Source organism: Gouania willdenowi, chromosome 10, assembly GCF_900634775.1.
Source record: "Gouania willdenowi chromosome 10, fGouWil2.1, whole genome shotgun sequence".
Lineage (NCBI taxonomy): Eukaryota > Metazoa > Chordata > Actinopteri > Blenniiformes > Gobiesocidae > Gouania > Gouania willdenowi.
In genome coordinates, this window is record NC_041053.1 from 16710905 (window position 1) to 16738504 (window position 27600).

General features: G+C 40.4%; 4 protein-coding genes and 1 pseudogene across 4 annotated transcripts; all 5 read right to left on the reverse strand.

The window, feature by feature from the left end:
- Positions 1–1490: 1490 nt before the first annotated feature.
- Positions 1491–3923, reverse strand: LOC114470763 (protocadherin alpha-C2-like). Its single transcript, XM_028459096.1, has one exon. It carries the CDS (start codon positions 3921–3923, stop codon positions 1491–1493), a length of 2433 nt encoding a protein of 810 aa, XP_028314897.1.
- A 1376-nt stretch (positions 3924–5299) lies between these two features.
- LOC114471395 (protocadherin alpha-C2-like) lies at positions 5300–7872 on the reverse strand. The gene has a single exon (XM_028460172.1). It carries the CDS (start codon positions 7739–7741, stop codon positions 5300–5302), a length of 2442 nt encoding a protein of 813 aa, XP_028315973.1. The 5' UTR covers positions 7742–7872.
- A 1329-nt stretch (positions 7873–9201) lies between these two features.
- Positions 9202–11830, reverse strand: LOC114471396 (protocadherin alpha-C2-like). The gene has a single exon (XM_028460173.1). It carries the CDS (start codon positions 11629–11631, stop codon positions 9202–9204), a length of 2430 nt encoding a protein of 809 aa, XP_028315974.1. The 5' UTR covers positions 11632–11830.
- A 1734-nt stretch (positions 11831–13564) lies between these two features.
- On the reverse strand, positions 13565–16314 carry LOC114470764 (protocadherin beta-16-like; annotated as a pseudogene).
- A 2554-nt stretch (positions 16315–18868) lies between these two features.
- Positions 18869–26585, reverse strand: LOC114470765 (protocadherin beta-7-like). The gene is made up of 4 exons (XM_028459098.1): positions 26507–26585; positions 24124–26429; positions 18947–20281; positions 18869–18883 (listed from the first exon to the last, which is right to left on the reverse strand). The coding sequence occupies exons 2-4, from the start codon at positions 26344–26346 to the stop codon at positions 18869–18871; spliced, it is 3573 nt and encodes a 1190-aa protein (XP_028314899.1). The 5' UTR covers positions 26347–26429; positions 26507–26585.
- Positions 26586–27600: the final 1015 nt, after the last annotated feature.

The window sequence follows — 27600 nt, forward strand, 5'->3', positions numbered from 1 at the left end:
AGCTTTCTATGATTACTGGGACTCTCAGAAGAAGCTAATCAGCAGATCTGAGAGTCCGAGAAGGGACATAAGTATGATGAAATGCAATGATTTAAAAACAAATAAAAGTAGTTACAATTAGTTCTAAAATGAACAGGCAGCTAATAATCCTAATATTAATAGTATCAATTGCTGTAGTATCATTATATTAGGGTTTTTTTACTCTTGTATCTAGCTATGCTTGAGGCTCTTCTATTGGTTTCATGTGTCAAAGATTCGGTACCACCAACCCTTGTATTATTTGACTCACAAATAAATTAAAAAATTGACTGTCGTTTTTTTTTTCTTTTGGGCTGGGCCCCAAATCGCAAATCGGGCTCTGAGCATTGATGCATACACATCCATAGATTATACCTACCAAATTTCAGCCCGATCTGTTCACAAAAAACAGAGGAGTAGTGATTTTAACTAGTGTACACAAGAAGAACAACAACAAAGTGAGTGGCGTTTTGAGTTTGGCAGCCATGCCTAAAAAGGTGATGATGCTGTTTAAAAAGAGGTGGCACTCATTATTCTAATAAGAGAAAATGTTATTACCAGACTAGTAACTTTATTTGTTCATTACAGATTGATGGTGGTATAATAGCTAAGGGAGCTGGCTTGTAATCAGAGGGTTACTGGTTCTAATCCAACCTGGGCCATCGCTGTGGGATGTTAAGCAAATCCCTTAATTCTAACTGCTTGTGTTTTACGTTGCTTTGGATAAAAGCATCTGCGAAAAGTAATTGTAACCTTGTACAGTAATGTTTACGTTGTTAACGTATCTTCTCTCCATAATGGATGTTGATCACACACACTGACATGAAATGTCTTGTCAGAGCTCACACAACACAACAAGTGACAGATTATTAATCACCAGCATCACACATCTAACCCTGCATTGGGGAGCAGCACAATGCTACCAACGTTGTATTTTTACAACATCAACAAATCTTTAATCTTGAACCAGCAGCAAAGCTTCTGAGACAACAGAGACTTCCAACCTTTTCTAAAAATCCACAAGAGCTAGTGGGCTTGATGAGCAAACCAAACTATCTGAAGTGGACTTCCTAAATTGAAAAACACAACTTATGCTCTCACAATATCGCATGCTTGTAACTGCAACACAGTCTCCTCTCCAACAATGTCCAGAGGCACTACATTCCACCACTTCACTTGACCAATATTGTGTGTAAGCTGGTATTGTGGTCTATGAAAAACTCACGGTATTAAAAAAAATACAGATGCTACAACTGCACGGTGTTTCCAAAACAGGGATTTGCGCATCCCTACATAAAAAAATATTAACAAAGTAAATTCTCACAAATAATGTGATTTTCTTTTTAAAAAACATATTTAATTTATGATTTTTGGATCCACCAAACAATAGATTCTGGAACAACTATTTAAAATACACAAATAAAGCCAAAATTGTGATTAAAATAAAACAAATATGACTGAGTGGTTAAGACTTAATGAGAGGGTGAGCAGAGTACCTGCAGAGTAGAAGGAGCTGAGCCACTGGTGTCCGTCAGTCCCGTCCCTCTGGGGATGCTGGAAACAATGTATCTGGAGCCCTTTGGTGCAGGTTGTCTAACCACCAGCTTTCCTTTCCTGGTCTCTGCTAGAAACAGGCTGTACCAGTAGGCATCGTTGGACACCAGGGTGGAGTCTGCGATGGTGGAGTTCCTCTCACTGATCACACTGTTCCTGCAGGGAGGAGCCGTTAAGCTGGCCTTGGGTTTTTGACACTTCAGCACGATGGTGACCAATATGGTGATGAGCAGGAGGAATGACACCGAGCCCAGACCGATGACCAGGTACAGGTTGAGGTCTGAGAAGATGTCATACTCCAGAGAAACCTCGCTCATGTCAGAGTTGGCCTTCACAGCCGTCTCCATCGTGGACAGCTTGATGGTGACTGTAGCAGACAGAGCAGGCTCCCCGTTGTCCTTGGCAACAACCACCAAACGCTGGTGGCGTGGATCTCTGTAGCTGAACATCCTCATAGTCCGGATCTCTCCGTTGTACTGGTCCAGGCTGAACAAGGTGGCGTCAGTCACCTGCAGAAACTGGTAGGTGATGCGAGAGTTGTGCACTGAGTCTGTGTCCAAAGCGATCACCTTAGCAACCAGGGAGCCTTTATCAGTGGATCTGGGGATCTTCTCCTCCACCACAGAGCCGTGTGCGCGCCATGGAGACACAATGACTGGAGCGTTGTCGTTCTGGTCCACGATGATGATGTGGACGGTCACGTTACTGCTGAGTGGAGGAGAGCCTGAGTCTCTGGCCTCAATGTGGAAGAGAAACTCCTTCTCAATCTCATAGTCAAAGGTTTTCAGAGCGTAAAGATTCCCGTTCTCTGGATTGATGGAGAACAGCATGGACATGGAGGTGTTGGCTATCTCCTTCTCTATGATGAAGTACACCAGATACTGGTTTTCATGGAGGTCTGGGTCAAAGGCAGTGAGAGAGCTGAGCAGAGCTCCAGGTGCGTTATTCTCCATCACACGTATGGTATAAAAGGACTGTGGGAACTGTGGGACGTTGTCATTGACGTCCAGCAGCTCTAAAGTCATGGTTTCATTGTCAGATAAAGGAGGAGAGCCTCTGTCTGTGACTGTGAACGTGATGACATATTCTGGGACCTTCTCACGGTCTAACGGCTCTGACACCACCAACTCATAATAGTTATCAGACGACTCCCTCAGTTTGAACGGCATGTTGTCTGGAATACGGAGATCAACCACTCCATTATCACCTGAGTCTTTATCACTCACACTAACTACAGAGATCACTGTGTCCATGGACTCATTTTCTTTTATTGGACTTTGGAATGATTTAATGGATATTTCAGGGTGGTTATCGTTCATGTCTGTCACATGGATTGTCAGTCTACACTGTCCAGATAAAGAGACGGGTCCTTTATCACTGGCTATCACTTCCATTTCATAAACTTTTAAATCCTCATAATTTATCATCTCTTTTACTCTGATTTCTCCACTTTCTGGATTCAGATTAAACATCTCCTGTGTTCTCTCAGACGTGTACAGACTGTATGAATACACTACGTCAGAGTTGGACCCTTCATCCAAATCAGTAGCATTTAATTTAACCACCAGACTGCCAATGGGAGAATTCTCCATCACATTAAAAACATATGAGTCTTTGTCAAAAGAAGGGGCGTTATCGTTCACATCCAGCACACGGACTATGATGCTGGCTGTACCTGTGCGGGTGGGAACCCCTCCATCCACAGCAGTGAGGGTCAGATGATGGACAGCCTGCTGCTCTCTGTCCAACGACTGTTTAAGGATCAAATCAGCAAACTTGGAGCCATCTCTTCCAGTTTGAATTTCAATAGAGAAATGCTCACTTGCACTGAGATGGTAATTTTTAACAGAATTTACTCCAACATCTGGGTCTGCAGCATTATTCAGTGAGAATCTCTCTCCAACAGCAGTGGATTCTGAAATATCCAAATGCATAGTACCTCTACGGAAATGAGGGGCGTTGTCATTAATGTCAGTTATCTCCACCTCAATATTAAACATACGGATTGGATTTTCAATCGTGGCGTCTAATCTCAGAAAGCAGGACGTTGTTGTTTTCAGGGGACACAGTAACTCCCTGTCAATTCTCTCTAAAATAAACAGCTCCCCTGTGTCTTTCTTAACGTCCAAATATTTTTTGTTCCCAACAATATCAATCCGCATTTTTCTTTCACTCAAACTCTTCACATCTAAGCCTAAATCCGTAGCTAAATTAGCAACAATTGAGCCCTCATCCATTTCTTCTGGAACAGTGTAATGCGTGACTGTCGACACCGATGTAATGATGGCAGAGACAAAGAGAAACGCTGAGACATACCAGATAGAGCAATGAGGGAGATGTGTGGCAGCCATTGCGGTAAAAAAATGTCCGTATTAAAGTCTGAAATCCACAGTTATGACAATGAAAAGATAAGCAGTCCGCTCTTTTATCACTGAAAGGTAAAGACGTCCTCCATGAGAAGCTGCTGTATCCTCTCATAAAGCGCTGCTGTTCGCTGTGTGCGCGCAGAATCCATGACGCACAGTGGCACCGCGGGCATCCACAGTGCATGGGAGGGTTTATGTGGACAGCAGCGACGCGAACAGCTGGTTTCATAGCTATGCGTGATGTTATCACTTTTATAAAACTGTACATTTTGTTATGAGCAAAATAATCGGCAACATTACAATAACTTCGCTTCCTTTTTAAAATTGAGTTTAAAAAAATTTCCTGCACTTTTTTTTTGTTGCTCTCCCCTGTAAGCAGAGTCCACATTATACATTAATTATATTGTCGTAAAATGGTCTTTTAAATGCTGAAAACGAACACTGACACAAAATTTCAAAGTAACATTATTAAAAATAAACTCAATAAATGAGGGGGAGGGACAAGAAAAACCAAACTTCAAAATGTAAGGAGTTAGTTTTGAAAAAGTTAATGACTATATGGTCATACAAGTATTCACAATAAAATTATATAGTTTCACTTAAACATGGTGGGTAAAACGAAACCTGCATTAATATATAACAATATTAAAAGATATATGAATTTTAAAATATATCTGCTACAGGTACAGAATCAAATTAGCCACACACACACACACACACACACACGCACACACACAAGAAGGCATCATCCCAAAACAGACGTGTCTGATAAAAAGTGATGACAGATGTGCTACTAAACATTTTACTTCATTTATGCATTTATTTATTTATTTATTAACTTCTGTATCATTCAGATACGTTTAGTTTTGTGCATTTATTGAATAGTGAATCGTTTCCATATTTTCTAATAGACACTTTCTAAATTTTCAGATTCAATGCTAATTTATAGATTTATTTATGAATTTTAAAATATGTCTACACACACACACACGCACACACACACACACACACACACACACAGAAGGCATCATCCCAAAACATACGTGTCTGATGAAAAGTGATGACAGATGTGCTACTAAACATTTTACTTTATTTATTTATTTAACTTCTGGTTCAGTGAGATATCAATTCAATTTTGTATATTAATTGAATAGTGAATTGTTTCCATATTTTCTAAAAAAATTTTTTTCAGATTTTCAGATTCAATGCTAATTTATAGATTTATTTGTGTTATCATATGTGTAGGAACCAAACTTAGATGGGTTTTTTTTTTTTGTTTCTTTAAATAAATGAAAACACCTTTGAAGTAATTTAGTGAAGCTCTGTAGTTTTCAACTAGTCATTTTAAACAATTCTAAAAATTAACTTGAAAGTTCTGCATTACTTTCTCCTACCTGCAGAGTAGAAGGAGCTGAGCCACTGGTGTCCGTCAGTCCCGTCCCTCTGGGGATGCTGGACACAATGTATCTGGAGCCCTTTGGTGCAGGTTGTCTAACCACCAGCTTTCCTTTCCTGGTCTCTGCTAGAAACAGGCTGTACCAGTAGGCATCGTTGGACACCAGAGTGGAGTCTGCGATGGTGGAGTTCCTCTCACTGATCACACTGTTCCTGCAGGGAGGAGCCGTTAAGCTGGCCTTGGGTTTCTGACACTTCAGCACAATGGTGACCAATATGGTGATGAGCAGGAGAAATGACACCGAGCCCAGACCGATGACCAGGTACAGGTTGAGGTCTGAGAAGATGTCGTACTCCAGAGAAACCTCACTCATGTCAGAGTTGGCCTTCACAGCCGTCTCCACCGTGGACAGCTTGATGGTGACTGTAGCAGACAGAGCAGGCTCCCCGTTGTCCTTGGCAACAACCACCAAACGCTGGTGGCGTGGATCTCTGTAGCTGAACATCCTCATAGTCCGGATCTCTCCGTTGTACTGGTCCAGGCTGAACAAGGTGGCATCAGTCACCTGCAGAAACTGGTAGGTGATGCGAGAGTTGTGTACCGAGTCTGTGTCCAAAGCGATCACCTTGGCAACCAGGGAGCCTTTATCAGTGGATCTGGGGATCTTCTCCTCCACCACAGAGCCGTGTGCGCGCCATGGTGACACAATGACTGGAGCGTTGTCGTTCTGGTCCACGATGATGATGTGGACGGTCACGTTACTGCTGAGTGGAGGAGAGCCTGAGTCTCTGGCCTCAATGTGGAAGAGAAACTCCTTCTCAATCTCATAGTCAAAGGTTTTCAGAGCGTAAAGATTCCCGTTCTCTGGATTGATGGAGAACAGCATGGACATGGAGGTGTTGGCTATCTCCTTCTCTATGATGAAGTACACCAGATACTGGTTTTCATGAAGGTCTGGGTCAAAGGCAGTGAGAGAGCTGAGCAGAGCTCCAGGTGCGTTATTCTCCATCACACGTATGGTATAAAAGGACTGTGGGAACTGTGGGACGTTGTCATTGACGTCCAGCAGCTCTAAAGTCATGGTTTCATTGTCAGATAAAGGAGGAGAGCCTCTGTCTGTGACTGTGAACGTGATGACATATTCTGGGACCTTCTCACGGTCTAACGGCTCTGACACCACCAACTCATAATAGTTATCAGACGACTCCCTCAGTTTGAACGGCATGTTGTCTGGAATACGGAGATCAACCACTCCATTATCACCTGAGTCTTTATCACTCACACTAACTACAGAGACCACTGTGTCCATGGACTCATTTTCTTTTATTGGACTTTGGAATGATTTAATGGATATTTCAGGGTGGTTATCGTTCATGTCTGTCACATGGATTGTCAGTCTACACTGTCCAGATAAAGAGACGGGTCCTTTATCACTGGCTATCACTTCCATTTCATAAACTTTTAAATCCTCATAATTTATCATCTCTTTTACTCTGATTTCTCCACTTTCTGGATTCAGATTAAACATCTCCTGTGTTCTCTCAGACGTGTACAGACTGTATGAATACACTACGTCAGAGTTGGACCCTTCATCCAAATCAGTAGCATTTAATTTAACCACCAGACTGCCAATGGGAGAATTCTCCATCACATTAAAAACATATGAGTCTTTGTCAAAAGAAGGGGCGTTATCGTTCACATCCAGCACACGGACTATGATGCTGGCTGTACCTGTGCGGGTGGGAACCCCTCCATCCACAGCAGTGAGGGTCAGATGATGGACAGCCTGCTGCTCTCTGTCCAACGACTGTTTAAGGATCAAATCAGCAAACTTGGAGCCATCTCTTCCAGTTTGAATTTCAATAGAGAAATGCTCACTTGCACTGAGATGGTAATTTTTAACAGAATTTACTCCAACATCTGGGTCTGCAGCATTATTCAGTGAGAATCTCTCTCCAACAGCAGTGGATTCTGAAATATCCAAATGCATAGTACCTCTACGGAAATGAGGGGCGTTGTCATTAATGTCAGTTATCTCCACCTCAATATTAAACATACGGATTGGATTTTCAATCGTGGCGTCTAATCTCAGAAAGCAGGACGTTGCTGTTTTCAGGGGACACAGTAACTCCCTGTCAATTCTCTCTAAAATAAACAGCTCCCCTGTGTCTTTCTTAACGTCCAAATATTTTTTGTTCCCAACAATATCAATCCGCATTTTTCTTTCACTCAAACTCTTCACATCTAAGCCTAAATCCGTAGCTAAATTAGCAACAATTGAGCCCTCATCCATTTCTTCTGGAACAGTGTAATGCGTGACTGTCGACACCGATGTAATGATGGCAGAGACAAAGAGAAACGCTGAGACATACCAGATAGAGCAATGAGGGAGATGTGTGGCAGCCATTGCGGTAAAAAAAATGTCCGTATTAAAGTCTGAAATCCACAGTTATGACAATGAAAAGATAAGCAGTCCGCTCTTTTATCACTGAAAGGTAAAGACGTCCTCCATGAGAAGCTGCTGTATCCTCTCATAAAGCGCTGCTGTTCGCTGTGTGCGCGCAGAATCCATGACGCACAGTGGCACCGCGGGCATCCACAGTGCATAGGAGAGTTTATGTGGACAGCAGCGACGCGAACAGCTGGTTTCATAGCTATGCGTGATGTTATCACTTTTATAAAACTGTACATTTTGTTATGAGCAAAATAATCGGCAACATTACAATAACTTCGCTTCCTTTTTAAAATTGAGTTTAAAAAAATTTCCTGCACTTTTTTTTTTGCTCTCCCCTGTAAGCAGAGTCCACATTATACATTAATTATATTGTCGTAAAATGGTCTTTTAAATGCTGAAAACGAACACTGACACAAAATTTCAAAGTAAAATTATTAAAAATAAATTCAATAAATGAGGGGGAGGGACAAGAAAAACCAAACTTCAAAATGTAAGGAGTTAGTTTTGAAAATGTTAATGACTATATGGTCATACAAGTATTCACAATAAAATTATATAGTTTCACTTAAACATGGTGGGTAAAACAAAACCTGCATTAATATATAACAATATTAAAAGATATATGAATTTTAAAATGTATCTGCTACAGGTAGAGAATCAAATTAGCCACACACACACACACACACACACACACACACACACACACACACACACACGCACACACACAAGAAGGCATCATCCCCAAAACAGACCTGTCTGATAAAAAGTGACGACAGATGTGCTACTAAACATTTTACTTCATTTATGCATTTATTTATTTATTTATTTATTTATTTATTTATTTATTTAACTTCTGTATCAATCAGATACGTTTAGTTTTGTGCATTTATTGAATAGTGAATCGTTTCCATATTTTCTGATAGACACTTTTTAAATTTTCAGATTCAATGCTAATTTATAGATTTATTTATGAATTTTAAAATATGTCTACACACACACACACACACACACACACACACACACACACACACACACACACACACACACACACACACACACACACACACACACAGAAGGCATCATCCCAAAACAGACGTGTCTGATGAAAAGTGATGACAGATGTGCTACTAAACATTTTACTTCATTTATTTATTTAACTTCTGGTTCAGTGAGATATCAATTCAATTTTGTATATTAATTGAATAGTGAATCGTTTCCATATTTTCTAAAAGAAACTTTTCAGATTTTCAGATTCAATGCTAATTTATAGATTTATTTGTGTTATGATATGTGTAGGAACCAAACTTAGATGGGTTTTTTTTCTTTGTTTCTTTAAATAAATAAAAACACCTTTGAAGTAATTTAGTGAAGCTCTGTAGTTTTCAACTAGTCATTTTAAACAATTCTAAAAATTAACTTGAAAGTTCTGCATTACTTTCTCCTACCTGCAGAGTAGAAGGAGCTGAGCCACTGGTGTCCGTCAGTCCCGTCCCTCTGGGGATGCTGGACACAATGTATCTGGAACCCTTTGGTGCAGGTTGTCTAACCACCAGCTTTCCTTTCCTGGTCTCTGCTAGAAACAGGCTGTACCAGTAGGCGTCGTTGGACACCAGGGTGGAGTCTGCGATGGTGGAGTTCCTCTCACTGATCACACTGTTCCTGCAGGGAGGAGCCGTTAAGCTGGCCTTGGGTTTCTGACACTTCAGCACGATGGTGACCAATATGGTGATGAGCAGGAGGAATGACACCGAGCCCAGACCGATGACCAGGTACAGGTTGAGGTCTGAGAAGATGTCGTACTCCAGAGAAACCTCGCTCATGTCAGAGTTGGCCTTTACAGCCGTCTCCATCGTGGACAGTTTGATGGTGACTGTAGCAGACAGAGCAGGCTCCCCGTTGTCCTTGGCCACAACCACCAAACGCTGGTGGCGTGGATCTCTGTAGCTGAACATCCTCATAGTCCGGATCTCTCCGTTGTACTGGTCCAGGCTGAACAAGGTGGCATCAGTCACCTGCAGAAACTGGTAGGTGATGCGAGAGTTGTGCACTGAGTCTGTGTCCAAAGCGATCACCTTGGCAACCAGGGAGCCTTTATCAGTGGATCTGGGGATCTTCTCCTCCACCACAGAACCGTGTGCGCGCCATGGAGACACAATGACTGGAGCGTTGTCGTTCTGGTCCACGATGATGATGTGGACGGTCACGTTACTGCTGAGTGGAGGAGAGCCTGAGTCTCTGGCCTCAATGTGGAAGAGAAACTCCTTCTCAATCTCATAGTCAAAGGTTTTCAGAGCGTAAAGATTCCCGTTCTCTGGATTGATGGAGAACAGCATGGACATGGAGGTGTTGGCTATCTCCTTCTCTATGATGAAGTACACCAGATACTGGTTTTCATGGAGGTCTGGGTCAAAGGCAGTGAGAGAGCTGAGCAGAGCTCCAGGTGCGTTATTCTCCATCACACGTATGGTATAAAAGGACTGTGGGAACTGTGGGACGTTGTCATTGACGTCCAGAAGCTCTAAAGTCATGGTTTCATTGTCAGATAAAGGTGGAGAGCCTCTGTCTGTGACTGTGAACGTGATGACATATTCTGGGACCTTCTCACGGTCTAACGGCTCTGACACCAACAACTCAAAGTAGTTATCAGATGACTCCCTCAGTTTGAACGGCATGTTGTCTGGAATACGGAGATCAACCACTCCATTATCACCTGAGTCTTTATCACTCACACTAACCACAGAGATCACTGTGTCCACTTCTATGCTTTCACTGACTGGAGTCTGAAAGGATTTGATGGATATTTCTGGATGGTTGTCATTCATGTCTTCAACTATGATCTTTATGGTACATTGTCCTGATAAACTATTGGCTCCTTTGTCTGTTGCTATAACTTCCATATCATAAATCCTGAAGTCCTCATAGTTTAACATGTCTTTGATAGTGATTTCACCTGTGGAGGGATTAAAATTAAAGGTTTCCTGTGTTTTCTCTGACGTATATAAACTGTATGAATAAGTGACGTCAGAGTTTGAGCCTTCATCCAAGTCTGTAGCATTCAGGTCAATAACAAGGCTGCCAATTAGAGAGTTTTCTAACACTTGAACATTGTACACTGATTTACCAAAAGTTGGTGCATTATCATTAGTATCTAAGACACGAACAATAACACTGGCAGTGCCAGAGCGAGCAGGTGTTCCTCCATCTACAGCTGTAAGGATTAGATTATGAACAGCCTGCTGCTCCCTGTCTAATGTCTTTATTAAAATCAATTCAGCAAATTTAGATCCATCTCTTCCTGTCTGAACCTCGATATTGAAATATTGACTTTCACTCAGATGATACGTTTTTACTGAATTAGATCCTACATCTGGATCAACTGCATTACTCAGAGAAAACCTCTCTCCTTTTGGTGTCGCTTCAGAAATGTCTAAATGAATGGTTTCCCTGCGAAAATGTGGGGCGTTGTCATTTATATCTAAAATTTCTACTTCTATGTTAAAAATCCGTACCGGGTTTTCTAGAGTCATCTCTAATTTGAGGTAACAATTTGTCGTCGTTATGACATTGCATAAATATTCTCTGTCAATCTTTTCCGCTACATACAGCTCTCCCGTTTCTTTGTTCACATCCAAATATTTTTTGTTTGCAATGACATCCAGACGCATCCTCCGTTCATTCAGTGTTTTAACATCCAGGTTGAGATCTGTAGCAAGATTCGCTACAACTGATCCTTCTTTCATCTCCTCTGGTATTGAATAATGAGTCGCTGAGGTCCAAGTGTTCCTGACGCACTGAAACACGATGAGAGCCACAAGCAGCACGTACCTTTTGTGAGACCCCATTGTTACAGCGGCTCTTTGTCACTTGTGCGTTTACAGCGCTCCTTATTGCTCCGTGCAGAAATCCATAAATGAGAAGTTCACACCATATTTTCCAAAAGATACTGTAGTGTAGGCAAAGCCAAGGAAAAATGAGCAAATCGGGGAAAAACGCAGGAGCCAAGGGGTTTTCAGCAGTGAGAATCCTCCACTCCTTTCTAGACGTGCTGCACTGTGCAGCTGCGTCATTGAATCTGTCTAATGGTTATTCCCAACAAAACAGCGCCATCTGTTGTAATTTGTGTTATATGTGGATTTATTATTATTATTCTTATTATTATTCTTATTATTATTATTATTATTATTATTATTATTAGGTTCCGATGTCCCAGAATGGGACAGAGGAACCTATTGTTTTCGCTTTTATTTCCTATTATTATTATTATTATTATACCCCGCCCGCCTTTGATCGCTAATTCGACCCCTTTAAAATGCCCGAAAACTCACCGAAATTTGCACGCACCTCAGGCCTGGCGAAAAATTTGATAATTTGGTGGCGTGAAAAAAAACGGACAGAAAACGCACGCGTAGCGTGCGTTTTAGCCGCCAAAACAAACGATGGAACCACACGACCGCCAGGTCTGACCGATTTGCACGAAAATCGCCACATGTAGTCTTCGCCCCAGAATGAGCAAAAGGTTACATTGTGACCTCGCCCAAAACCAAACAGGAAGTCAGCCATCTTGGGTCAAAGGTCAAAAATGGCGTTTCGCCCTCGAAACGCATCTGCGCTATCTAGTCTGAGGGGATTCATCCGATTCGCTTAAAACTTGGCAACACCAAATAGGACCCATTGAAGATGAAAAGTTATCGAAAGAATTTTCGTATCTGTCACGGTTTGGTCGTGGCGCCGCCACAAAAATGCAATGCTAACTTTCGTTAGCACGCAAAAAATTCCAAATCTCCATAACTCTGACACACAAACTTCGATCAGCTTCAAATTTCACACAAAGGACATGTGCCCAAGCTTGGTCATGACTGTTTTGAAACATTTCCCATCATGCCTTGTGTTTTCGACCGGTGTCATTTGAGGTCATGTACACGGTTAGCATTTAAAGGATGCCATTCTAGGAAAAAGCTTATAACTCTAGAATGCAAAGTTCAAACTGCTTCATATTTGATACACATGATGACCGTACAGCCATAAACAAAACTCGAGAACCAATTTACCCATAATGCCTTGCGTTCTCAGAGGGCGCCACTTATGTGGTCGTCCAACACGAGCAGCTGTAGCGGAGAGACGATATGTCGTGTTGACTTCAAAACACTGTAGGATGAACCTACACAGAGGGGAGCAAATTGCTATGGAAGAAAAAACAGGCTGTGAAAAGTGGGAGGGGCCTATCATGACACAAGAGAATCCTTCGCCATAACTACGCCGTTATACGAAAACGTTTTTAACTCTAGAGTGCAAAGTTCAAACTGCTTCATATTTGATACACACGATCACTGTCCAAAGCTAAACAACAAACGATAACCAATTTACCCACAATGCCTTGCGTTCTCAGAGGGCGCCGCTTCTGTGGTCGTCCTACACGAGCAGCTGTAGCGGACAGACGATATGTCGTGTTGACTTCAAAACACTGTAGGATGAATCTTATTAGATGGAAGCACATTGCTATGGCAAATAGAGCAGGCTGTGAAAAGTGGGAGGGGCCTATCATGACACAGGAAAATCCTTCGCCATAACTACGCCGTTATACGAAAACGCTTACAACTCCAGGCCAATTCCCAAATCCCCAACAGTGGTATACGTGACCGTGGGTTACCGCCACCGGCCGCTTCATCGGAACCTATGACGCCGCTCGCGGCGTTAATTATTATTATTATTATTATTATTATTATTATTATTATTATTATTATAGTGTCATATTTAAGTTTTTTGTAAATCTTCACCTTAATGTTTCTGGTTATAATAAAACAATTCACTTTTTTTGCTGTTTTTTTTAAGGATTTCACCAAGTTGTTTCTTGCACAAAACATATGGAATGATAGAAAAAAGAAAGAAAAAAAAAACGGAACTATTTAAAACACGATTTTAAAAAAGTGGGTGTCATATTTTCTCCTACCTGCAGAGTAGAAGGAGCTGAGCCACTGGTGTCCGTCAGTCCCGTCCCTCTGGGGATGCTGGACACAATGTATCTGGAGCCCTTTGGTGCAGGTTGTCTAACCACCAGCTTTCCTTTCCTGGTCTCTGCTAGAAACAGGCTGTACCAGTAGGCGTCGTTGGACACCAGGGTGGAGTCTGCGATGGTGGAGTTCCTCTCACTGATCACACTGTTCCTGCAGGGAGGAGCCGTTATGCTGGCCTTGGGTTTCTGACACTTCAGCACGATGGTGACCAATATGGTGATGAGCAGGAGGAATGACACCGAGCCCAGACCGATGACCAGGTACAGGTTGAGGTCTGAGAAGATGTCGTACTCCAGAGAAACCTCGCTCATGTCAGAGTTGGCCTTCACAGCCGTCTCCACCGTGGACAGCTTGATGGTGACTGTAGCAGACAGAGCAGGCTCCCCGTTGTCCTTGGCAACAACCACCAAACGCTGGTGGCGTGGATCTCTGTAGCTGAACATCCTCATAGTCCGGATCTCTCCGTTGTACTGGTCCAGGCTGAACAAGGTGGCATCAGTCACCTGCAGAAACTGGTAGGTGATGCGAGAGTTGTGCACTGAGTCTGTGTCCAAAGCGATCACTTTGGCAACCAGGGAGCCTTTATCAGTGGATCTGGGGATCTTCTCCTCCACCACAGAGCCGTGTGCACGCCATGGAGACACAATGACTGGAGCGTTGTCATTCTGGTCCACGATGATGATGTGGACGGTCACGTTACTGCTGAGTGGAGGAGAGCCTGAGTCTCTGGCCTCAATGTGGAAGAGAAACTCCTTCTCCATCTCATAGTCAAAGGTTTTCAGAGCGTAAAGATTCCCGTTCTCTGGATTGATGGAGAACAGCATGGACATGGAGGTGTTGGCTATCTCCTTCTCTATGATGAAGTACACCAGATACTGGTTTTCATGGAGGTCTGGGTCAAAGGCAGTGAGAGAGCTGAGCAGATCTCCAGGTGCGTTATTCTCCATCACACGTATGGTATAAAAGGACTGTGGGAACTGTGGGACGTTGTCATTGACGTCCAGCAGCTCTAAAGTCATGGTTTCATTGTCAGATAAAGGAGGAGAGCCTCTGTCTGTGACTGTGAACGTGATGACATATTCTGGGACCTTCTCACGGTCTAACGGCTCTGACACCACCAACTCATAATAGTTATCAGACGACTCCCTCAGTTTGAACGGCATGTTGTCTGGAATACGGAGATCAACCACTCCATTATCACCTGAGTCTTTATCACTCACACTAACCACAGAGATCACTGTGTCCACTTCTATGCTTTCACTGACTGGAGTCTGAAAGGATTTGATGGATATTTCTGGATGGTTGTCATTCATGTCTTCAACTATGATCTTAATGGTACATTGTCCTGATAAACTATTGGCTCCTTTGTCTGTTGCTATAACTTCCATATCATAAATCCTGAAGTCCTCATAGTTTAACATGTCTTTGATAGTGATTTCACCTGTGGAGGGATTAAAATTAAAGGTTTCCTGTGTTTTCTCTGACGTATATAAACTGTATGAATAAGTGACGTCAGAGTTTGAGCCTTCATCCAAGTCTGTAGCATTCAGGTCAATAACAAGGCTGCCAATTGGAGAGTTTTCTAACACTTGAACATTGTACACTGATTTACCAAAAGTTGGTGCATTATCATTAGTATCTAAGACATGAACAATAACACTGGCAGTGCCAGAGCGAGCAGGTGTTCCTCCATCTACAGCTGTAAGGATTAGATTATGAACAGCCTGCTGCTCCCTGTCTAATGTCTTTATTAAAATCAATTCAGCAAATTTAGATCCATCTCTTCCTGTCTGAACCTCGATATTAAAATAATCACTTTCACTCAGATGGTATGTATTTACTGAATTAGATCCTACATCTGGATCAACTGCATTACTCAGAGAAAACCTCTCTCCTTTTGGTGTCGCTTCAGAAATGTCTAAATGAATGGCATCCCTGCGAAACTGTGGGGCGTTGTCATTTATATCTAAAATTTCTACTTCTATGTTAAAAATTCTCAGTGGACTTTCGAGTGTTACCTCAAGTTTCAGATAGCACGAGAACGATGATTTCATGTTGCAAATGTGATCTTCTCTGTCTATCTTCTCAGCAATATAAAGCTCTCCAGTCTCTTTGTTCACATCCAGATATTTTTTGCTGGCGATGATGTCCAGACGCATTCTCCTCTTTGTCAACGTTGTAACATCCAGGCTCAGATCAGAGGCGAGGTTTGCAACTACGGATCCTTCTTTTAATTCTTCGGGTATGGAATAATGAGTCACTGATGTTGAAACGTTGCACACCAACGAAAATAAAGAGAAAGAGAGAAGCAGCACGTACCTCCTGTTCAACACGATCGGATCCATTGTGCGCGTTACAATCCACCCGTTCCAGTAAAATGAACTGTTCCAGTGACAGTATTCTCTCACACAACGCCTACAAAAACGATCCAAATCGAGCAATAGTCCGTCTTTTCCCCCCTGTATTATGAAACGATTACAGCGGTTTTCTCCTGCAAACGTTCAGCACTGCGCTCCCTGCTTCTCTACATAAACAGCTCTGCACAATGAGCACGTTTGGATTCCGGCATTTACTGTATAACAGCGCCACCTCTTGCTTTTTTCGTTTTTTGCAAAGCAGATTTGTTATAATAAATGCATTATTTTTAGATTATATTGAAGATTTTACATTTTATTTTAATTTGTTTCTTAAAATCAAAATTGAACACAAAAAAAAAATCAAAAATATTCCAGCCTACAGTTAAATGCAAGGGTAAACCAAGGTATAATTTTAAAAAAGTTGTGTCATTTTGTCTTTGATGCATACAAATTACCCATGCAATTTCCATTTATTCATCATCCAGTCCACCGGGTCTTGTTTTAGGTTGCAGGGTTCTGCTGGTGCAGATCTCCAGCACTCAAAGGGTGCTGTAGGTACGACCTGGACAGGGTTCCATCCACCACAGAACCAACACACAGACAACACCTCACACTCCCATTCACTCATACAGCTGATCGAAGTCAATTAACGTAATATACTTGATTTTGGCTGATGAGAGGAGACAACTGTTCCCAGAGAGAACCTGAGCAAGCACAGGATTCAAACCAACTTCTTGCTGTGAGGCATATATGCTAACCACCATACAATCATGCTCCTATGAGTTTATTAACATATTTTAAAGTGTAAAAACATTTTTTTTTTTTTTTAAATAATAAAATATTACTGTACTAGAATAATATAAATTTAGTTGTTAAATCTTTTCGTCTTTATTATTGCGGCTATATTGCATGGCTCATTAAATTTGTTACTTGTTAATATTTTGCAACAACATGAAATCAACATAAAAAAAAAAAAACAATAATAACAAAAACAATGAAGTTTGAAGTTTCAACCCAAGTGTCTCTTTTATTTTCAAAAGCTTGTATTTGAAGTTTAAAAAGTGGAAATTTTCCTGCAAATTTTTTTTTAAAGTATTTCCATCCAAAGCATGTCTTGATTTACCAAAAAGCAATTATTGATGTGTCAGCCTGTCAGGTCAACATGAATGTGATTATTTACATGAGTTACGTTGATCAGGACAAATTTGTGAAGGTAATTGCAAAATGTTATTCTTTTTAATTTTTTAGGCTAGGTCGGATTGGGCCTATACTAATTGCATCATTAAAATTTTTATGATAATTTGTGTACCTTAGTGTAGTTAACACTAATGTAATGTGCGTAATAACAATAAAGATAATAGTATAGCTATTAGCTGCCACTGACCCAATACTTCAAACTTACATGAGTTATTTTTGCTAGATTTAAAAGAGTCATTAAAACTCAGTCAGGTCATGGTGGAAAATGTGCTGGGTATTGGCTCTACAAGGACGACAGAGCACTACTGATGTAAGAAATTAAAGTTTGAAATTTTGAACATAATTACATATATTTAAAAATAAACGGTATTTATACATTCAACAATCTTAACAAAGACAGTTTATCCTGGCTGATGCTAACTTTTTTAAATGACCAACGAAGAGCGAAATGAACTTGCCTAAATAATCCTTAATCAAATAAATGATAGAATTCACTTAGAATTATGTAAATGTTTAATTACAACTGTTTATAAGAAAAACTTTTCAAGTCCAATTTTACATACCAAGTCTTTTTTTTAAAAAAAAAACATGTAACAAAATCACAGGTCAAAGCTGATTGCATCTATATTTAAGGTCAAAAAGTGCATTGAAAAAGTTAATAAAAATAAATGAATAAATAAATAAATTAAAAACAATTAAATAAATAAAAAATCAGCACACTCCATCCTTTTTTAGGAGTTAAAAGGAACTTCTTTTTTTTTTTTTTAAATGAAAAAGAAATATCTTTTTAAGAGCAAAAAGTCATTCAAATATACAATTACACACAATAAATGCAAACTTGTTGGCCACTTTTTCAAAAATAATTATCTAAGAAGAGTTACTTATTTATATTTAAAATATTTCTTTGACAGTTTTTCCATCAAGCTACATTTGGATTTTTTGCAAAGCTTCATTGGTAGTGAGTTGAATTTCAAAGCATTGGACGAGCATCATGTCAATGAATTAAACCAATAAACTAACAGTTGCTCGATCAAGTCTCGCCCTGATCAACATCATTATGTCCTTGAACATGACTTTAAACACACTCTATAAATGCTACTGTAGGTGGAAACTTTGATAATAAAAATAAGTTTCCAAAAGGCAGGAGTAGGCTGAGACCAGAATTTCAATGTATTGTGATTTATTATTAGTTATATTAGCTTTAACTGAGCATTGCAACAAACATATAATCATCCCAATTTCGTACACATTTACATAACCAAAAAGGTTTAGGTACAAACCCATCTTGCCTAATACATAACAATTACCCAACCAAAATCCAGTTGGCCTGACCAATGTATTCAATGCCTAAAAAACATCTAATGATGACAAATATTGTTCACTAAACAAAACTGTTTCCTGCTAGATCAAGGATTTTTGCTTTGAATGGAAATTACTTCCACAATAAAACATTTTTTCAGCCAGAAAGTCAGTGTTATTTTTTATTTTTTTTTGTCTTTTAGAAAAAATTGACCCTATGGTAATTGTATCTAAAAACATACGAAGGGGAAAAGTTGAGAATATTAAAAACAAGATGTCATGTTTTCTCCTACCTGCAGAGTAGAAGGAGCTGAGCCGCTGGTGTCCGTCAGTCCTGTTCCTCTGGGGATGCTGGACACAATGTATCTGGAACCCTTTGGTGCAGGTTGTCTAACCACCAGCTTTCCTTTCCTGGTCTCTGCTAGAAACAGGCTGTACCAGTAGGCGTCGTTGGACACCAGGGTGGAGTCTGCGATGGTGGAGTTCCTCTCACTGATCACACTGTTCCTGCAGGGAGGAGCCGTTATGCTGGCCTTGGGTTTCTGACACTTCAGCACGATGGTGACCAATATGGTGATGAGCAGGAGGAATGACACCGAGCCCAGACCGATGACCAGGTACAGGTTGAGGTCTGAGAAGATGTCATACTCCAGAGAAACCTCGCTCATGTCAGAGTTGGCCTTCACAGCCGTCTCCACCGTGGACAGCTTGATGGTGACTGTAGCAGACAGAGCAGGCTCCCCGTTGTCCTTGGCAACAACCACCAAACGCTGGTGGCGTGGATCTCTGTAGCTGAACATCCTCATAGTCCGGATCTCTCCGTTGTACTGGTCCAGGCTGAACAAGGTGGCATCAGTCACCTGCAGAAACTGGTAGGTGATGCGAGAGTTGTGCACTGAGTCTGTGTCCAAAGCGATCACCTTGGCAACCAGGGAGCCTTTATCAGTGGATCTGGGGATCTTCTCCTCCACCACAGAACCGTGTGCGCGCCATGGAGACACAATGACTGGAGCGTTGTCGTTCTGGTCCACGATGATGATGTGGACGGTCACGTTACTGCTGAGTGGAGGAGAGCCTGAGTCTCTGGCCTCAATGTGGAAGAGAAACTCCTTCTCAATCTCATAGTCAAAGGTTTTCAGAGCGTAAAGATTCCCGTTCTCTGGATTGATGGAGAACAGCATGGACATGGAGGTGTTGGCTATCTCCTTCTCTATGATGAAGTACACCAGATACTGGTTTTCATGGAGGTCTGGGTCAAAGGCAGTGAGAGAGCTGAGCAGATCTCCAGGTGCGTTATTCTCCATCACACGTATGGTATAAAAGGACTGTGGGAACTGTGGGACGTTGTCATTGACGTCCAGCAGCTCTAAAGTCATGGTTTCATTGTCAGATAAAGGAGGAGAGCCTCTGTCTGTGACTGTGAACGTGATGCCATATTCTGGGACCTTCTCACGGTCTAACGGCTCTGACACCACCAACTCATAATAGTTATCAGACGACTCCCTCAGTTTGAACGGCATGTTGTCTGGAATACGGAGATCAACCACTCCATTATCACCTGAGTCTTTATCACTCACACTAACCACAGAGATCACTGTGTCCACTTCTATGCTTTCACTGACTGGAGTCTGAAAGGATTTGATGGATATTTCTGGATGGTTGTCATTCATGTCTTCAACTATGATCTTAATGGTACATTGTCCTGATAAACTATTGGCTCCTTTGTCTGTTGCTATAACTTCCATATCATAAATCCTGAAGTCCTCATAGTTTAACATGTCTTTGATAGTGATTTCACCTGTGGAGGGATTTAAATTAAAGGTTTCCTGTGTTTTCTCTGACGTGTATAAACTGTATGAATAAGTGACGTCAGAGTTTGAGCCTTCATCCAAGTCTGTAGCATTCAGGTCAATAACAAGGCTGCCAATTGGAGAGTTTTCTAACACTTGAACATTGTACACTGATTTACCAAAAGTTGGTGCATTATCATTAGTATCTAAGACATGAACAATAACACTGGCAGTGCCAGAGCGAGCAGGTGTTCCTCCATCTACAGCTGTAAGGATTAGATTATGAACAGCCTGCTGCTCCCTGTCTAATGTCTTTATTAAAATCAATTCAGCAAATTTAGATCCATCTCTTCCTGTCTGAACCTCGATATTAAAATAATCACTTTCACTCAGATGGTATGTATTTACTGAATTAGATCCTACATCTGGATCAACTGCATTACTCAGAGAAAACCTCTCTCCTTTTGGTGTCGCTTCAGAAATGTCTAAATGAATGGCATCCCTGCGAAACTGTGGGGCGTTGTCATTTATATCTAAAATTTCTACTTCTATGTTAAAAATTCTCAGTGGACTTTCGAGTGTTACCTCAAGTTTCAGATAGCACGAGAACGATGATTTCATGTTGCAAATGTGATCTCTGTCTATCTTCTCAGCAATATAAAGCTCTCCAGTCTCTTTGTTCACATCCAGATATTTTTTGCTGGCGATGATGTCCAGACGCATTCTCCTCTTTGTCAACGTTGTAACATCCAGGCTCAGATCAGAGGCGAGGTTTGCAACTACGGATCCTTCTTTTAATTCTTCGGCTATGGAATAATGAGTCACTGATGTTGAAACGTTGCACACCAACGAAAATAAAGAGAGAGAGAGAAGCAGCACGTACCTCCTGTTCAACACGATCGGATCCATTGTGCGCGTTACAATCCACCCGTTCCAGTAAAATGAACTGTTCCAGTAACAGTATATTCTCTCACACAACGCCTACAAAAACGATCCAAATCGAGCAATAGTCCGTCTTTTCCCCCCTGTATTATGAAACGATTACAGCGGTTTTCTCCTGCAAACGTTCAGCACTGCGCTCCCTGCTTCTCTACATAAACAGCTCTGCACAATGAGCACGTTTGGATACCGGCATTTACTGTATAACAGCGCCACCTCTTGCTTTTTTCGTCTTTTGCAAAGCAGATATGTTATAATAAATGCATTATTTTTAGATTACATTGAAGACTTTACATTGTATTTTTATTTGTTTCTTAAAATCAAAATTGAACACAAAAAATCAAAAATATTCCAGCCTACAGTTAAATGCAAGGGTAAACCAAGGTGTAATTTTAAAAAAGTTGTGTCATTTTGTCTTTGATGCATACAAATTACCCGTGCAATTTCCATTTATTCATCATCCAGTCCACCTGTTCTTGTTTTAGGTTGCAGGGTTCTGCTGGTGCAGATCTCCAGCACTCAAAGGGTGCTGTAGGTACGACCTGGACAGGGTTCCATCCACCACAGAACCAACACACAGACAACACCTCACACTCCCATTCACTCATACAGCTGATCGAAGTCAATTAACGTAATATACTTGATTTTGGCTGATGAGAGGAGACAACTGTTCCCAGAGAGAACCTAAGCAAGCACAGGATTTAAACCAACTTCTTGCTGTGAGGCATATATGCTAACCACCATACAATCATGCTCCTATGAGTTTATATTAACCATATTTTAAATTGTAAAAACAATTTTTTTTGTTTTTTTAAATAATAAAATATTACTATAGTAGAATAATATAAGTTTAGTTGTTAAAACTTTTCGTCTTTATTATTGCGGCTACATTGCATGGCTCATTAAATTTGTTACTTGTTAATATTTTGCAACAACATGAAATCAGCATAAAAAAAAAAACAATAATAACAAAAACAATGAAGTTTGAAGTTTCAACCCAAGTGTCTCTTTTATTTTCAAAAGCTTGTATTTGAAGTTTAAAAAGTGGAAATTTTCCTGCAAATTTTTTTTTAAAGTATTTCCATCCAAAGCATGTCTTGATTTACCAAAAAGCAATTATTGATGTGGCAGCCTGTCAGGTCAACATGAATGTGATTATTTACATGAGTTACGTTGATCAGGACAAATTTGTGAAGGTAATTGCAAAATGTTATTCTTTTTTAATTTTTTAGGCTAGGTTGGATTGGGCCTGTACTAATTGCATCATTTAAATTTTTATGTAGTTAACACTAATGTAATGTGCGTAATAACAATAAAGATAATAGTATAGCTATTAGCTGCCACTGACCCAATACTTCAAACTGACATGAGTTATTTTTGCTAGATTTAAACGAGTCATTAAAACTCTGTCAGGTCATGGTGGAAAATGTGCTGGGTATTGGCTCTACAAGGACGACAGAGCACTACTGATGTAAGAAATGAAAGTTTAAAATTTTGAACATAATTAAAAATAAACGGTATTTATACATTCAACAATCTTAACAAAGACAGTTTATCCTGGCTGATGCTAACTTTTTTAAATGACCAACGAAGAGCGAAATGAACTTGCTTAAATAATCCTTAATCAAATAAATGATAGAATTCACTTAGAATTATGTAAATGTTTAATTACAACTGCTTATAAGAAAAACTTTTCAAGTCCAATTTTACAGACCAAGTCTTTTTTTAAAAAAAAAACATGTAACAAAATCACAGCTCAAAGCTGATTGCATCTATATTTAAGGTCAAAAAGTGCATTGAAAAAGTAAATAAAAATAAATAAATAAATTAAAAACAATTAAATAAATAAAAATCAGCACAGTCCATCCTTTTTTAGGAGTTAAAAGGAACTTTTTTTTTTTTTTTTTTTTTTTTTTTTAAATGAAAAAGAACTATCTTTTTAAGAGCAAAAAGTCATTCAAATATACAATTACACACAATAAATGCAAACTTGTTGGCCACTTTTTCAAAAATAATTATCTAAGAAGAGTTACTTCTTTATATTTAAAATATTTCTTTGACAGTTTTTCCATCAAGCTGCATTTGGATTTTTTGCAAAGCTTCATTGGTAGTGGGTTGAATTTCCAAGCATTGGACGAGCATCATGTCAATGAATTAAACCAATAAACTAACAGTTGCTAGATCAAGTCTTGCCCTGATCAACATCATTATGTCCTTGAACATGACTTTAAACACACTCTATAAATGCTACTGTAGGTGGAAACTTTGATAATAAAAATAAGTTTCCAAAAGGCAGGAGTAGGCTGAGACCAGAATTTCAATGTATTGTGATTTATTATTAGTTATATTAGCTTTAACTGACCATTGCAACAAACATATAATCATCCCAATTTCGTACACATTTACATAACCAAAAAGGTTTAGGTACAAACCCATCTTGCCTAATACATAACAATTACCCAAACAAAATCCAGTTGGCCTGACCAATGTATTCAATGCCTAAAAAACATCTAATGATGACAAATATTGTTCACTAAACAAAACTGTTTCCTGTTAGATCAAGGATTTTTGCTTTGAATGGAAATTACTTCCACAATAAAACATTTTTTCAGCCAAGTCAGTGTTATTTTTTATTTTTTTTTGTCTTTTAGAAAAAATTGACCCTATGGTAATTGTATCTAAAAACATACGAAGGGGAAAAGTTGAGAATATTAAAAACAAGATGTCATGTTTTCTCCTACCTGCAGAGTAGAAGGAGCTGAGCCGCTGGTGTCCGTCAGTCCTGTTCCTCTGGGGATGCTGGACACAATGTATCTGGAACCCTTTGGTGCAGGTTGTCTAACCACCAGCTTTCCTTTCCTGGTCTCTGCTAGAAACAGGCTGTACCAGTAGGCATCGTTGGACACCAGGGTGGAGTCTGCGATGGTGGAGTTCCTGTCACTGATCACACTGTTCCTGCAGGGAGGAGCCGTTATGCTGGCCTTGGGTTTCTGACACTTCAGCACGATGGTGACCAATATGGTGATGAGCAGGAGAAATGACACCGAGCCCAGACCGATGACCAGGTACAGGTTGAGGTCTGAGAAGATGTCGTACTCCAGAGAAACCTCACTCATGTCAGAGTTGGCCTTCACAGCCGTCTCCACCGTGGACAGTTTGATGGTGACTGTAGCAGACAGAGCAGGCTCCCCGTTGTCCTTGGCAACAACCACCAAACGCTGGTGGCGTGGATCTCTGTAGCTGAACATCCTCATAGTCCGGATCTCTCCGTTGTACTGGTCCAGGCTGAACAAGGTGGCATCAGTCACCTGCAGAAACTGGTAGGTGATGCGAGAGTTGTGCACTGAGTCTGTGTCCAAAGCGATCACCTTGGCAACCAGGGAGCCTTTATCAGTGGATCTGGGGATCTTCTCCTCCACCACAGAGCCGTGTGCGCGCCATGGAGACACAATGACTGGAGCGTTGTCGTTCTGGTCCACGATGATGATGTGGACGGTCACGTTACTGCTGAGTGGAGGAGAGCCTGAGTCTCTGGCCTCAATGTGGAAGAGAAACTCCTTCTCAATCTCATAGTCAAAGGTTTTCAGAGCGTAAAGATTCCCGTTCTCTGGATTGATGGAGAACAGCATGGACATGGAGGTGTTGGCTATCTCCTTCTCTATGATGAAGTACACCAGATACTGGTTTTCATGGAGGTCTGGGTCAAAGGCAGTGAGAGAGCTGAGCAGATCTCCAGGTGCGTTATTCTCCATCACACGTATGGTATAAAAGGACTGTGGGAACTGTGGGACGTTGTCATTGACGTCCAGCAGCTCTAAAGTCATGGTTTCATTGTCAGATAAAGGAGGAGAGCCTCTGTCTGTGACTGTGAACGTGATGACATATTCTGGGACCTTCTCACGGTCTAACGGCTCTGACACCACCAACTCATAATAGTTATCAGACGACTCCCTCAGTTTGAACGGCATGTTGTCTGGAATACGGAGATCAACCACTCCATTATCACCTGAGTCTTTATCACTCACACTAACCACAGAGATCACTGTGTCCACTTCTATGCTTTCACTGACTGGAGTCTGAAAGGATTTGATGGATATTTCTGGATGGTTGTCATTCATGTCTTCAACTATGATCTTTATGGTACATTGTCCTGATAAACTATTGGCTCCTTTGTCTGTTGCTATAACTTCCATATCATAAATCCTGAAGTCCTCATAGTTTAACATGTCTTTGATAGTGATTTCACCTGTGGAGGGATTTAAATTAAAGGTTTCCTGTGTTTTCTCTGACGTATATAAACTGTATGAATAAGTGACGTCAGAGTTTGAGCCTTCATCCAAGTCTGTAGCATTCAGGTCAATAACAAGGCTGCCAATTGGAGAGTTTTCTAACACTTGAACATTGTACACTGATTTACCAAAAGTTGGTGCATTATCATTAGTATCTAAGACATGAACAATAACACTGGCAGTGCCAGAGCGAGCAGGTGTTCCTCCATCTACAGCTGTAAGGATTAGATTATGAACAGCCTGCTGCTCCCTGTCTAATGTCTTTATTAAAATCAATTCAGCAAATTTAGATCCATCTCTTCCTGTCTGAACCTCGATATTAAAATAATCACTTTCACTCAGATGGTATGTATTTACTGAATTAGATCCTACATCTGGATCAACTGCATTACTCAGAGAAAACCTCTCTCCTTTTGGTGTCGCTTCAGAAATGTCTAAATGAATGGCATCCCTGCGAAACTGTGGGGCGTTGTCATTTATATCTAAAATTTCTACTTCTATGTTAAAAATTCTCAGTGGACTTTCGAGTGTTACCTCAAGTTTCAGATAGCACGAGAACGATGATTTCATGTTGCAAATGTGATCTTCTCTGTCTATCTTCTCAGCAATATAAAGCTCTCCAGTCTCTTTGTTCACATCCAGATATTTTTTGCTGGCGATGATGTCCAGACGCATTCTCCTCTTTGTCAACGTTGTAACATCCAGGCTCAGATCAGAGGCGAGGTTTGCAACTACGGATCCTTCTTTTAATTCTTCGGCTATGGAATAATGAGTCACTGATGTTGAAACGTTGCACACCAACGAAAATAAAGAGAGAGAGAGAAGCAGCACGTACCTCCTGTTCAACACGATCGGATCCATTGTGTGCGTTACAATCCACCCGTTCCAGTAAAATGAACTGTTCCAGTGACAGTGTTCTCTCACACAACGCCTACAAAAACGATCCAAATCGAGCAATAGTCCGTCTTTTCCCCCTGTAATATGAAACGATTACAGCGGTTTTCTCCTGCAAACGTTCAGCACTGCGCTCCCTGCTTCTCTACATAAACAGCTCTGCACAATGAGCACGTTTGGATTCCGGCATTTACTGTATAACAGCGCCACCTCTTGCTTTTTTCGTCTTTTGCAAAGCAGATATGTTATAATAAATGCATTATTTTTAGATTATATTGAAGACTTTACATTGTATTTTAATTTGTTTCTTAAAATCCAAATTGAACACAAAAAAATCAAAAATATTCCAGCCAACAGGTAAATGCAAGGGTAAACCAAGGTGTAATTTTAAAAAAGTTGTGTCATTTTGTCTTTGATGCATACAAATTACCCGTGCAATTTCCATTTATTCATCATCCAGTCCACCTGTTCTTGTTTTAGGTTGCAGGGTTCTGCTGGTGCAGATCTCCAGCACTCAAAGGGTGCTGTAGGTACGACCTGGACAGGGTTCCATCCACCACAGAACCAACACACAGACAACACCTCACACTCCCATTCACTCATACAGCTGATCGAAGTCGATTAACGTAATATACTTGATTTTGGCTGATGAGAGGAGACAACTGTTCCCAGAGAGAACCTAAGCAAGCACAGGATTTAAACCAACTTCTTGCTGTGAGGCATATATGCTAACCACCATACAATCATGCTCCTATGAGTTTATATTAACCATATTTTAAAGTGTAAAAACAATTTTTTATTTTTTATTTTTTTAAATAATAAAATATTACTATACTAGAATAATATAAGTTTAGTTGTTAAATCTTTTTGTCTTTATTATTGCGGCTACATTGCATGGCTCATTAAATTTGTTACTTGTTAATATTTTGCAACAACATGAAATCAACATAAAAAAAACAATAATAACAAAAACAATGAAGTTTGAAGTTTCAACCCAAGTGCCTCTTTTATTTTCAAAAGCTTGTATTTGAAGTT